The following is a 13620-nucleotide window of genomic DNA, read 5'->3' as shown; positions in this document are numbered from 1 at the left end:
ATGAAGTCCCAATAGTTCATTTTTGCCCTTGCCTCCCTTGCCTTTGGCGATGTTTCTAGGAAGAAGTTGCTTCGGCTGAGGTCAAAGAGGTTGCTGCCTGTGTTCTCCTTTAGGATTTTGATGGACTCCTGTCTCACATTGAGGTCTTTCAACCATTTGGAGTCTATTTTTGTGTGTGGTGTAAGGAAATGGTCCAGTTTCATTCTTCTGCATGTGGCTATCCAATTTTCCCAACACCATTTGTTGAAGAGACTGTCTTTGTTCCATTGGACATTCTTTCCTGCTTTGTCAAAGATGAGTTGACCATAGAGTTGAGGGTCCATTTCTGGGCTCTCTATTCTGTTCCATTGATCTATGTGTCTGTTTTTGTGCCAGTACCATGCTGTCTTAATGATGACAGCTTTGTAATAGAGCTGGAAGTCCGGAATTGTGATGCCGCCGGCTTTGCTTTTCTTTTTCAACATTCCTCTGGCTATGCGGGGTCTTTTCTGGTTCCATACAAATTTTAGGATTATTTGTTCCATTTCTTTGAAAAAAGTGGATGGTATTTTGATGGGGATTGCATTGAATGTGTAGATTGCTCTAGGTAGCATTGACATCTTCACAATATTTGTTCTTCCAATCCATGAGCATGGAACGTTTTTCCATTTCTTTGTGTCTTCCTCAATTTCTTTCATGAGTATTTTATAGTTTTCTGAGTACAGATCCTTTGTCTCTTTGGTTAAATTTATTCCTAGGTATCTTATGGTTTTGGGTGCAATTGTAAATGGGATCGACTCCTTAATTTCTCTTTCTTCTGTCTTGTTGTTGGTGTATAGGAATGCCACTGAATTCTGTGCATTGATTTTATATCCTGCCACTTTACTGAATTCCTGTATGAGTTCTAGCAGTTTTGGGGTGGAGTCTTTGGGGTTTTCCACATAAAGTATCATATCATCTGCAAAGAGTGAGAGTTTGACTTCTTCCTTGCCAATTTGGATGCCTTTGATTTCTTTTTGTTGTCTGATTGCTGTGGCTAGGACTTCCAATACTATGTTGAATAGCAGTGGTGATAGTGGACATCCCTGCCGTGTTCCTGACCTTAGGGGGAAAGCTCTCAGTTTTTCCCCATTGAGAATGATATTCGCTGTAGGTTTTTCATAGATGGCTTTTATGATATTGAGGTATGTACCCTCTATCCCTATACTCTGAAGAGTTTTGATTAAGAAAGGATGCTGTACTTTGTCAAAAGCTTTTTCTGCATCTATTGAGAGGATCATATGATTCTTGTTCTTTCTTTTGTTAATGTATTGTATCACATTGATTGATTTGCGGACGTTGAACCAACCTTGCAGCCCAGGGATAAATCCCACTTGGTCATGGTGAATAATTCTTTTAATGTACTGTTGGATCCTATTCGCTAGTATTTTGGTGAGAATTTTTGCATCCATGTTCATCAGGGATATTGGTCTGTAATTCTCCTTTTTGATGGGGTCTATGTCTGGTTTTGGGATCAAGGTAATGCTGGCCTCATAAAATGAGTTTGGAAGTTTTCCTTCCATTTCTATTTTTTGGAACAGTTTCAGAAGAATAGGTATTAATTCTTCTTGAAATGTTTGGTAGAATTCCCCTGGGAAGCCATCTGGCCCTGGGCTTTTGTTTTTTGGGAGATTTTTGATGACTGCTTCAATTTCCTTAGTGGTTATAGGTCTGTTCAGGTTTTCTATTTCATCCTGGTTCAGTTTTGGTAGTTGGTACATCTCTAGGAATGCATCCATTTCTTCTAGGTTATTTAATTTGCTGGCATAGAGTTGCTCATAATATGTTCTTATAATTGTTTGTATTTCTTTGGTGTTGGTTGTGATCTCTCCTCTTTCATTCATGATTTTGTTGATTTGGGTCCTTTCTCTTCTCTTTTTGATAAGTCTGGCCAGGGGTTTATCAATCTTGTTAATTCTTTCAACGAACCAGCTCCTAGTTTCGTTGATCTGTTCTACTGTTCTTTTAGTTTCTATTTCATTGATTTCTGCTCCGATCTTTATTATTTCTCTTCTCCTGCTGGGTTTAGGCTTTATTTGCTGTTCTTTCTCCAGCTCCTTTAGGTGTAGGGTTAGGTTGTGTACTTGAGACCTTTCTTGCTTCTTGAGAAAGGCTTGTATTGCTATATACTTTCCTCTTAGGACTGCCTTTGCTGCATCCCAAAGATTTTGAATAGTTGTGTTTTCATTTTCATTGGTTTCCATGTATTTTTTTAATTCTTCTTTAATTTCCTGGTTGACCCATTCGTTCTTCAGTAGGATGCTCTTTAGCCTCCATGTATTTGAGTTCTTTCTGACTTGTGTCTTGTGATTGAGCTCTAGTTTCAAAGCATTGTGGTCTGAAAACAGGCAGGGAATGATTCCAATCTTTTGGTACCGGTTGAGACCTGATTTATGACCTAGGATGTGATCTATTCTGGAGAATGTTCCATGGGCACTAGAGAAGAATGTGTATTCCGTTGCTTTGGGGTGGAATGTTCTGAATATGTCTGTAAAGTCCATTTGGTCCAGTGTGTCATTTAAAGTCTTTATTTCCTTGTTGATCTTTTGCTTAGACGATCTGTCCATTTCAGTGAGGGGGGTGTTAAAGTCCCCCACTATTACTGTATTGTTGTCGATGTGTTTCTTTGCTTTTGTTATTAATTGGCTTATATAATTGGCTGCTCCCATGTTAGGGGCATAGATATTTACAATTGTTAGATCTTCTTGTTGGATAGATCCTTTAAGTATGATATAGTGTCCTTCCTCATCTCTTATTACAGTCTTTGGTTTTAAAATCTAATTTGTCTGATATAAGGATTGCCACCCCAGCTTTCTTTTGGTGTCCATTAGCATGGTAAATGGTTTTCCACCCCCTCACTTTCAATCTGGGGCTGTCTTTGGGTCGAAAATGAGTCTCTTGCAGAGAGCATATCGATGGGTCTTGTTTTTTTATCCAATCTGATAGCCTGTGTCTTTTGATTGGGGCATTGAGCCCATTTACATTCAGGGTAACTATTGAAAGATAGGAATTTAGTGCCATTGTATTGCCTGTAAGGTGACTGTTACCATATATTGTTTGTGTTCCTTTCTGGTCTATGTTGCTTTTAGGCTCTCTCTTTATTAGAGGACCCCTTTCAAGATTTCCTGTAGGGCTGGTTTTGTGTTTGCAAATTCGTTTAGTTTTTGTTTGTCCTGGAAGCTTTTTATCTCTCCTTCAATTTTCAATGACAGCCTAGCTGGATATAGTATTCTTGGCTGCATATTTTTCTGATTTAGTGCTCTGACTATATCCTGCCCGTCCTTTCTGGCCTGCCAGGTCTCTGTGGATAGGTCTGTTGCCAATCTAATGTTTCTACCCTTGTAGGTTACATATCTCTTCTCCCGAGCTGCTTTCAGGATTTTGTCTTTGTCTATGAGACTCGTAGGTTTTACTATTAGATGTCGGGGTGTTGACCTATTTTTATTGATTTTGAGAGGGGTTCTCTGTGCTTCCTGGATTTTCATGCCTGTTTCCTTCCCCAAATTAGGGAAGTTCTCTGCTATAATTTGCTCCATTATACCTTCTGCCCCTCTCTCTCTTTCTTCTTCTTCTGGGATCCCAATGATTCTAATGTTGTTTCGTCTTATGGTATCGATTATCTCTCGAATTCTGCGCTCGTGATCCAGTAGTTGTTTATCTCTCTTTTTCTCAGCTTCTTTATTTTCCATCATTTCATCTTCTATATTACTGATTCTCTCTTCTGCCTCATTTATTCTAGCAGTTAGCGCCCCCATTTTTGATTGCACCACATTAATAGCCTTTTTGATTTCTACTTGGTTGGATTTTAGTTCTTTTACTTCTCCAGAAAGGGTTTCTCTAATAACTTCCATATTTTTTTCAAGCCCAGCTAGTATCTTTAAAGTGATGATTCTGAACTCTAGATCTGACATTGTACTAATGTCCGTATTGAGTAGGTCCCTGGCAGTCGGTACTACCTCTTGTTCTTTTTTTTGAGGTGATTTTTTCCATCTTGTCATTTTGTGCAGAGGAGAATAGATTAATGAGAGAACAAAATGCTAGCAGAGTAACAACGTCCCCAGAAAGTATACTCTAAACAAATCAGAAAAAACCTGAAGCAGTGGGAAAAGAAAGGGAAAGAGAAAAAAAGAAAAAGAAAAAAAAGAAAAAGATAAAGATAAAAACAAAAACAAAGAAAACAAAACAACAACAACAAAAAAACCAGAATGTGATCAAATATGATCAGGCTGGTATATAGATCAGTGCCACACACTAGATTTGGGGTGGATTTTGGTCTTTTAGAAGAAAGTGCCTCCCAAAATTTTAAAGAAAGAAAAACTTATATATGTACAAAAATAAGGGTTGATATGATGAAGGGATGGAATATGACTGTAAAGATGGAAATTATAAAAAATTTTATAAAAGGAATTGATAAGAAGTTGTTTGAAGAAAGAAAGAAGAGGATTTAAAAAAAGAAAAAAAAAGGGAGAGGATGTGATCAGGCAGGGGAATAGAAAACACCATATACTAGAGATTTAGGGTATATTTTGATCTGTTAGAAGAAAGTATCTCAAAATTTTAAAGAGAGAACAACTTATATATATAAGCCAAGAATACGGGTAACTACTATGAAGGGATAGAATATGACTCTAAAAATGAAAAATAAAAATGTTTTTTTTTTTTTTAAAAAGGGATTGATAAGATGTTGGTTGAAAAATGGAAAAAGAAAAATTCAAAAAGAAAAAAAAAAGAAAAAAAGACAGTTAAAAAAAAAATTAACTTTGAAAGACTACAGAATCATGGTAAAAAAGCCATGAATTCTATGTGCAGTAGTACCCTAGAGCTGGAGTTGTGCCGTTCTCATTGATGGGTAAACTTGGCCTTGGCTGGCTGTTCTCGCTGATCTTCTGTGGAGGGGCCTGTTGCCGTGGTTTCCAAATGTCTTTGCCGGAGGCGGAATTGCCCGCCCTTGCCCCGGCCCGGCTAAGTAATCTGCTCAGGTTTGCTCTCCGGGGCTTTTGTTCCCTGTGAGCTTTCCGTACAATTTTGGAGGCGGAGAGTGAAAATGGCAGCCTCCCAATCTCCGCCGCGGAGGAGCCGAGAACTCGGGGCCCCGCTTCTCAGTGAGCCCCCAGAGAAAAGCCGTCAGTCACTCCCGTCTCCCCTGTCTCCAGCCGCACCCCCGCTCACCTGGCCTGTGACCACACGTTTCTGTCTCTGGCACCCGACCCCGGGTGGAGTCTCCAAACCCAGCAGATCCCTGCGGCGCACTCCCGCGTGGCTCCTCCGAGGGGAGGAAGGTGAGTCTCCCCGGATCTGCCGCTTGTTGGGTCCCTGCTGGAGGAGCAGTGCCCGACTGTGCCGCGGATCATGGTTTATGGCAACCCCGAGCTGAGAGCCCGCGCCTGGGCTCCGCCTCTGCAGCCGGCTTCCCTGCTCCGATACCTGGGAGCTCTGCCACACTCAGGCACCCCCGGTCTTTCTGTGACCCCGTGGGTCCTGAGACCACACTGTCCCGGAGGGTTCCACCCCCCGCTTAGCCACCAGAGTGACGTCCCTCAGTGGAGCAGACTTTTAAAAGTTCCGATTTTGTGCTCCTTGGCTCTATCACTTGCCAGAAGCGGCCTCCAGAGGCCCCTCCCCCGCCGTCTATCTTCCCGAATATCGCCTCGATTCACTTCTCCGCACGTCCTACCTTCCAGAAAGTGGTCGCTTTTTTGATGAGAGAGTTGTTGCTCTTCTTTTCTTCGATCTCCTGTTGAGTTTGTAGGTGTTCAGAATGGTTTGATCCCTATCCAGCTGAATTCCTTAGAGGAGACGAAATCCAGGTCTCCTACCCCTCTGCCATCTTGCTCCACCCCCCTCCTGGGATACCTAATTAAGGCAAGTCCTTTGATTGGATACTTTGTGGGGGGCGTTGCTTCTTTTCTTCCAATGGACTTTTGAGCCTTTGGAGGGGAAATAAGGTTATGAGAAATTACCTATGGTTATCTATATCTGTATTTATATCTAAATCTGGATTTTGAAATCATGGGCTTCTTTTCCACCTCAGGGCCTTTTAACATGCTTTATTTCCTGCATGTAATGTTCTTCTCTAATGGAGAAGATGGAGCTGATTTGTTTTTATTCCTTAAGTTCTTTACCTATCAGCACAACTATCCCTCTATGAGAGATTATCTCTGACCTATCTAAAAAGTAAGTTCCTTCCACCTTTATTCTGTTCTTTATGTGTTGTTATTTTTCACCACAGCATTAAGCAACTTATAATTATTTTGTCTACTTACATATTTGTAGTAACATATCCTCATAGTAATGTACCCCACAGTATCCTCCGAGAATGTAAATTTTGTAAGGACAGGGATTATAAATTCAGAATCTAGTTCCACAACAGAATGGATCCTCAAATAAGTATTTGCAAATGAATAGATAGTTGGAATAGAATTGAAGAAAAAAATACAATGGGTGTTGATAAGAGAATGTGCCATAGATTCCCATGTCAGATGGAGGGTGTGGAAGATGTTTTTCCATTGTGTATTGTAACAGGAATTTAATGTGTAATAGTAACCGGGGATCTCATATATATATATATATGACGACAGTTTCATATTGCTGAAGTAGAATATTGATTAATTCTTTAAAAAATTATATAATGAATACATTTTGAGTGTAGAAAGTTTAAATGGCATTTAAAGGCTGTAAAGAGAACGTAAAACTTCTCCTTCCCTCTAATTCCATTTTCAGTTAATTACTATTAATACATCCTTACATATTTTTCTGGAAATTTTATATGGTATGTATCTGTCATTGGTTTTATTTATCTTTCTATATAATTAGTTATCTACTTGTTATCTAAACCATTTTGATTATAATAGAAATATGGTTCTGCCATTTGCAATTTTCATTTAATATATCTTGGATATTTTTTCATGTGAACCCAAAAATCTTGTTTAGCGGGGTGCCTGGTTGGCTCAGTCACTTAGGCATTTGACTCTTGGTTTTCCACTCAAGTCATGATCTCAGGGTTGTGGGATCAAGCCCCCTGTAGGGCTCTGTGGTCAGTGCAGAGTCTGCTTGTCCCCCTCTCTCTGCCCCTCCCCCAGCTTGCATGCACGCACGCGCGCACACACACACACACACACACACACACTCTCTCTCTCTCAAATAAATAAATAAAATCTTTTAAAAAATCTAGTTTATATATTTATAGCCACTTCATGTCAATATTATATAAAACTTTTTTTCTACAGCTCCATTTTCTCCCTATTCCTTTTTGCTGTGATTTTCATACAAATTTTATCTTTACAATTATATATCCATCAACATAGACTTATAATTATTGCTTTATGCAGATGTCTTTTAAACCAGGAGGAGAAAAAAAGAGTTACAAATGAAGATACATTTATGCCGTCTTTTATATTTGGTCATGTATTTAACTTACTGGTATTCTTTATTTCTTTATATGATTTTGAATTACTCTCTAATGTCCTATCATTTCAGTTTGAAGAACTCTTCAGTATTTTCTGTAGGGCAGGTTTGCTTCCAGTGTATTTTCTCATTTTTTATCTTAATTTGTCCTTAATATTTGAAAGATAGTTTGCCCAATACAGGATTCTTGGTTGACATTTTCCTTTTTTTTAGCACTATAAATAGGTCATCCCACTATCTTCTAGCCCCTATGATTTCTCTTGAGAAATCAGCTGTTAATCTTATTTAGGCTCACTTCTATGTGATCAGTCTCTTCTCTCTTGCTGCTTTCAAGATTCTTTGTCTTTATCTTTTGATTGTTTGATTATGATATGTCTACATGTGGAATTCTTGACTTAACCAACTTGGAGTTCACAGAGCTTCTTGGATGTATAGGTGGTTTTTTTTAAAAAAATATTTTCCTCAGAGATAGGATGTTTTGGCTATTAATTCCTTAAATTTGTTTTGTTTTATTTTCTTTAGCTCTCTCTTTTTGTCTCTTCATTTCCTCTTTCTCTCTTCTCTCTCTCTCCCCCGTCCTTTTTCCTTTTGGATTCCCATTATGCCTATATTGGTGCACTTGATTATGTTCCACAGGTCTCTGAGGGTTTTTAATTTTTAAAAAAGTTTTTTTCTCTTTCTGCTACTCAGACTAGGTAATCTGAATTGACCTGTCTTCAACTTTGCTTTCATCTGTCAGCTCACATCTGCTATTGAGCTCTTCTAAGTGCATTTTAATTTATATTATTGTACTTTTCAACTTAAGAATTTCTATATGGTTCTTTTTGTAATTTCAATTTCTTTATTGATATTCTTTATTTGGTGAGACATTGCTTTCATACTTTAGTTCAGAACATGGTTTCTTTTCATTCCTTGAAGATATTTTAAATAGCTGATTTAAAATTTTTGTAGTGGGCTGAATGGTGGCTTTGATGATATATTCATGTCCTAATCCTTGGAGCCTGCCTTACATGGCAGAAGAGTAATTTATGGCAAAATATGTGATTAAGTTAAGGATCTCGAGAGGTGGGAGATTATCCTGGATTACCTGGGTTGGCTTTAAATGTAATCACATGCATCCTTATAAGAGATAGGGAGAGGGAGTTTTGAGATACACAAAATAGGAGAAAGCGATGTGAAGATGGAGGCAGGGATTGGAGTGATATAGCCTCAAGCCAAGGAGTGCTGGCAGTCATCAGAAGGTGGAAGAGACAAGGAAAGGAATCTTCCCTAGAGACTCTGGAGGGAATGTGGTGATACCAGACCCTCAATTTCAGGCTTCTGAGCTCCAGAACTATATGAGAATAAATTTATGTTGCTTAAACCCACCAAGTTCATGATTATATGGCAGCCATAGGAGACTAATGAAGTCTGTCCAGTGCGTCCAATGGCTGGCCTTCCTCAGGGACAGTTTCTGTAGACTGCTTTTTTTCCCTGTTAATGGCCATAAATTTTGTTTCTTTGCATATTTCATATCTTTGTTGTTGTTGTTGAAAATTGCACATTTAATATAATATTATGTGGCAGGTCTGACTTTTGCTGAGTCCTGGGGATGACGCATGTCAGCCCCGGAGTGCTGATGTCAGCATGGCTCCCAGCTGGGTCACTGGTTCTTACTTTCAGCCTTTGGGCTGCTTGCATCTCTAACAATGTGACCAGGACTCTGTCTAAGGCTTTGGTGGATCTCGGTTCCATCCATCTGGATCTCAGCTTGGACACCGTGCAAGGTTTCATCCTTGCCCCATCAGCCAGTCTGGTGATTTTATATTGAGATGTTGCTCTCCATAGAGATGCTCATTCTGTCGGCCACACAAGTCTATACCATCTTGACTGTCCAGCTCTTTGCATTCTTTTTTTTAAAATTTATTTGACAGAGAGAGACACAGTGAGAGAGGGAACATAAGCAGGGGGAGTGGGAGAGGGAGAAGCAGCTCTTTTTGCATTCTTAAACCTATGGTAGGAGCAGGCATTTTAGCATATAATTTTGAAAATGCATCTCAGACATTTGATGACCTCCCAGCAAGATTTGGTTATAGACTTCCAGCTGAAGGTTTAAAGGGTTTTTTGATTAACTCGAAGCCAGAGAGTGCCTATGAACCGCTAATGCCTCCACCACTGAAAGACAATTCATCTGGCACTTTCATTGTGTTAATTAGAAGACTTGATTGTAATTTTGGTGTAAAGGTTTTAAATTCACAGAGAACAGGTTACAAAGCAGCCATAGCTCACAATGTTGACTCTGATGACCTCATTAGCATCGGATCCAATGACATTGATGTGCTAAATAAAATGGATATTCCATCTGTCATTATTGGGGAATTATCAGCTAATTCACTGAAAGATGAATTCACATATGAAAAAAGGGGCCACATTATCTTAGTTCTAGAATTTAGTCTTCCTCTGGAATACTACCTAATCCCCTTCTTTATCGTAGTGGGCATCTGTCTCATCTTGTCATTTTCATGAAGTAGGTAAATTAATGTTAAATATATTTTAAAAAATAGTATGTATGGTTCTAAAAATCATTGTTTTGAGTGAGAGGAGCCTTACATAAAGGAGTACATATTGTATGCTTCTGCTTATATGGTTGGGTCTGGAAAAGGTAAAGATAATCTGGGTAGAAAAATTGGAACAGTGAATGCTTCTGGGGGGATAGGAAAGGGTGAGAGATTTACTGAGAAGGGTAGAAGGGACATTTTTGGGGGTGAGTCGTGTTCTGTATCTTGAAAGAGGTTTAGGTTGCACAGATTTCTGTATACTTAAATTTTGTGCATTTCGTTGTATAGAAATTTTACCTAAGGGGAAAAAAAACTAAGAAAATATTAAACTCTAAGTAATGATATATCTGCTAAAGTATTTGGGGGGACAGATACTGATTATCTGCAACTTACTTTGGAGTGCACTGTAAAAAAATGAAGAGAAAAAGAGGTGTGTATTGATAGGTAGATAGAGGGATGGATAGATAGGTGATAGAGATGCAGTACAATGTTAATTGTAGATTCAAGGTAGTGGATATATGGGTATTATAAACTTTATTCAACTCTTCTCTGTATTTGAAATTTTTCATGTTAAAATGTAAATAAAGAATAGTCTGAGGACTTGAAAAACATATGTGGCAAGTCTGGAAATCAGATTCTACTCTCTCTTCAGGATTTGTTGTTGCTGTTTGCCTAATGATTTTTCTTTGTTTTTTTTTTTTTTTTTTTTTTAGATTTTATTTATTTATTTGAGAGAGAGAGAATGAGAGACAGAGAGCATGAGAGGGAGGAGGGTCAGAGGGAGAAGCAGACTCCCTGCCGAGCAGGGAGCCCGATGTGGGACTCGATCCCGGGACTCCAGGATCATGACCTGAGCCGAAGGCAGTCGCTTAACCAACTGAGCCACCCAGGCGCCCTGCCTAATGATTTTTCTGAGCTAAATCTGTAAAGTCTGTATTCTTCGTTGTGTGTGACCTCTGTTAGCTGGGTGATCAGTTAATGATTGGACAGATTTGCATAAATGCCTGGAACCAATAAGTTTCCCAGTTTCTGCTGAGGAGCTCCCTGTGTGTGCTGGAACATATGTCTTTCACACTCAACCAGGCAGTTGACAACTCTGCCTTCCTTTTCACTTCTGCTTACACAGAGCTTCAAGGTCAGTCACAGCTGAGAGCCAGGGTCTTCTCAGCTCTTTTCTGAGCATGTGCACAGCCCTGGGCAAGCGAACAGCCCCATACATGTGAATGGACCTTTTAGATTTCCAGGAATATTTTGACGCTTTTCAAAGCTCCTAATGGACATTTCTTTCATTCCCCAGATTTCCCTTGATAAGCTTTTTGCTTAGTCTTTTGTTTGTCCCGATTGTTAACCATTGCCTCAGTCAGCAGTGATGTTAAACAATTAACAAATGCCCCCAGAGACAAGGCTGTTCACACTGAGGGAACTCCGAGTCAGAGTCAGGTAAAAAGAAGCCTTCCATAAAGGGTGCACTTGTCGTGATGGGCACTGAGTGTTGTACACAGTTGTTGAATCACTATCTTGTACACATGAAACTAATACAACAGTGTATGTTAACTCTATTGGAATTAAAATTTAAAAAAAACTTAATGAAAAAAGAAGGCTTCCAAAGGAGTCTTCCAGATAGGTCAAATACCGACAATTATCTGTTAATGAGGCTTTCAAAGTTCCAACCCCATTCTGTATCCTCTAGTGGCTGCTAGACTGCTGGTTTTCACTGTGATTGCAGACTATCGATTTTCAAGGCTACTGTGTAGCTGGGAGGCAGGGGATGGGAACAGGTCAAGTTAAAATGCCATAAACCTCACTGTTCTTACTGTGATTTAGCTGTTCTTCTGAAATAAATGCTCTCTGAATTGCCGCAAGCCTTTGGTTAATTTTCAGAGTCCTGGAAAGTTGTTATAGACTATTTTTGCCAATGATTTTATTGTTATGTGGAGGAGAGGATTTTTGGGGTCTTTAGCCTTTCTTTCTTTCTTTTTTTTTTTTTTTTTGATGTCTCTCCAACATGTGGCTTTTGGATAAAGGGTTTTGTTTTGTTTTTTTTTTAAAGATTTTTATTTATTCATTTTTTGAGAGAACGTGCGTGAGTGCATGAGCCGGGAGGAGGGGCAGAGGCAGAGGTAGAGGGAGAGAGAGAATCCTCAAGCAGACTCCCCACTGAGCAGGGAGCCCAATGCGGGTGATCCCAGAACCCTGGGATCATGCCTGAGCTGAAATCCAGAGTCAGATGCTTAACCGATGGAGCCACCCAGGCGCCCCTTGGGTAAGTGTTTTTAAAGGATGGAGGGGAGAGAACTTCACAATAGTTTTGCCTCATGACTTCACTATAGTTTTAGCATGATTTCTTTTTTCTTTCTCTTTCCTTTTTGTAAATCCCTATTTCTGTTTCTTTTTTGAGGTAATGAAGAGTGTGTAGCCTGTCTCCTAAACAGGGAATAGCCAAACGGCGCATCCTTTGAATCAGCCTTTCTGTATTTATGGTTTACCTCTGGAGGGACTAGATGCTCTGCTTTGAAGTGGTATTACTGGCCTTTCCCCCCACCCCCCCCATTCCTGTTGGCCTTTCTTTGGGTTGCATCTCATCCCCTAGGTTCTACTTCATTCCTGATTAGGGGATATCAGTAAGAATTTTCAGAGTTTTCTGGATTCAGTTTCTCTCATCTCCACAATGCTTCTTGACAATAATGAAAGGAGCTGAATGTTGGTATCATTAATCTTAAGTCTCTTGTCTCTGATGGCCCTTATCAACACTTGTGTTATTGCTCTCTTCCTCCATTTGCTGCTTGCACATTTTCATTCTTTTTCCTTTTTGTATTTATTTTGTTAGGTTTTGGGGGTAGAGGTTTAGTGATTCAGTTTCTGCTTTGTACTGACTTTTTGAGATGATACAGAATTATTTACTTTAAAATAAATAGTAAATGTCTGTCAAGTGAGAGTTTTGATTTTAAAAAATAAGTGTATAGCCCTTTCTTTCTGGTTGTAGTTTGTTAGTGAGGTCAGTTGCTTACTGCAGTCACTCCTGGTTTGTGCCTCTGTAACAATGCCATTTCCACGTAGGAGGTACTAATATTTCTTCTCAGTGGGAGGAGTATAGTGGAACGTGTTGAGAAAATGAGGGATAGAATCCATTTTGTTTTAACTCTTTAAATTCAAGTCATTTGATTTTCAAGAGTCAACTCAATTCTTATAATAGTATTATGTTGCAGGTCTGTATGATCCTGAATGTGGCTGGCTATATAATATATAAATAATAGAAATAGTAGTAGTAGTAGTAGTAATAGTAGTAATGAGAAGCTTTTGATAATACATAAATTGTATTTTTAGTTCACTTGTGCAAGAATGTTATAAGGCATGTATTATTTAGATTTGTTTGCCCAAGTCTTATAGTATGTTTTTTTTTTCACATGGATAAAATATTAAAATGTGAATATGTCATCTTCACAATTTTATGTTCTTTTAAACTCCAATTCCTTAAAAAAAAAAAAAAAGCCCCATCTACAAAGCATTACCAGTTTTGCTTTTGTAAAAAATGAAACAAAAAACCCCTCCTCACAAGAAACCCCTAAATTTATTGATTGGTCGTTCAGAAAAAATTATAAAATTCAGTAATTTCTAAATCAGTGTGATGAGGTTATTTCTATGTCTCAGGAGACTCCCTAGA

The 13620-nt window shown here is 38.9% G+C and overlaps 2 protein-coding genes across 2 annotated transcripts in view; both read left to right on the top strand.

Moving 5' to 3' along the window:
* Positions 1-13620, top strand: part of SUGCT (succinyl-CoA:glutarate-CoA transferase) — a 630208-nt gene that overhangs the window by 96923 nt on the left and 519665 nt on the right. The window lies entirely within an intron of this gene.
* Positions 9234-9927, top strand: LOC110592639 (E3 ubiquitin-protein ligase RNF13-like). The gene is made up of 2 exons (XM_044920112.1): positions 9234-9321; positions 9413-9927. Exons 1-2 carry the CDS (start codon positions 9234-9236, stop codon positions 9925-9927), a joined length of 603 nt encoding a protein of 200 aa, XP_044776047.1.

Source organism: Neomonachus schauinslandi, chromosome 12 (assembly GCF_002201575.2).
Source record: "Neomonachus schauinslandi chromosome 12, ASM220157v2, whole genome shotgun sequence".
Classification (NCBI taxonomy): Eukaryota; Metazoa; Chordata; class Mammalia; order Carnivora; family Phocidae; genus Neomonachus; species Neomonachus schauinslandi.
Note: the sequence above shows the minus strand (reverse complement) of the source record. Positions and strands in the feature narration are given on the sequence as shown.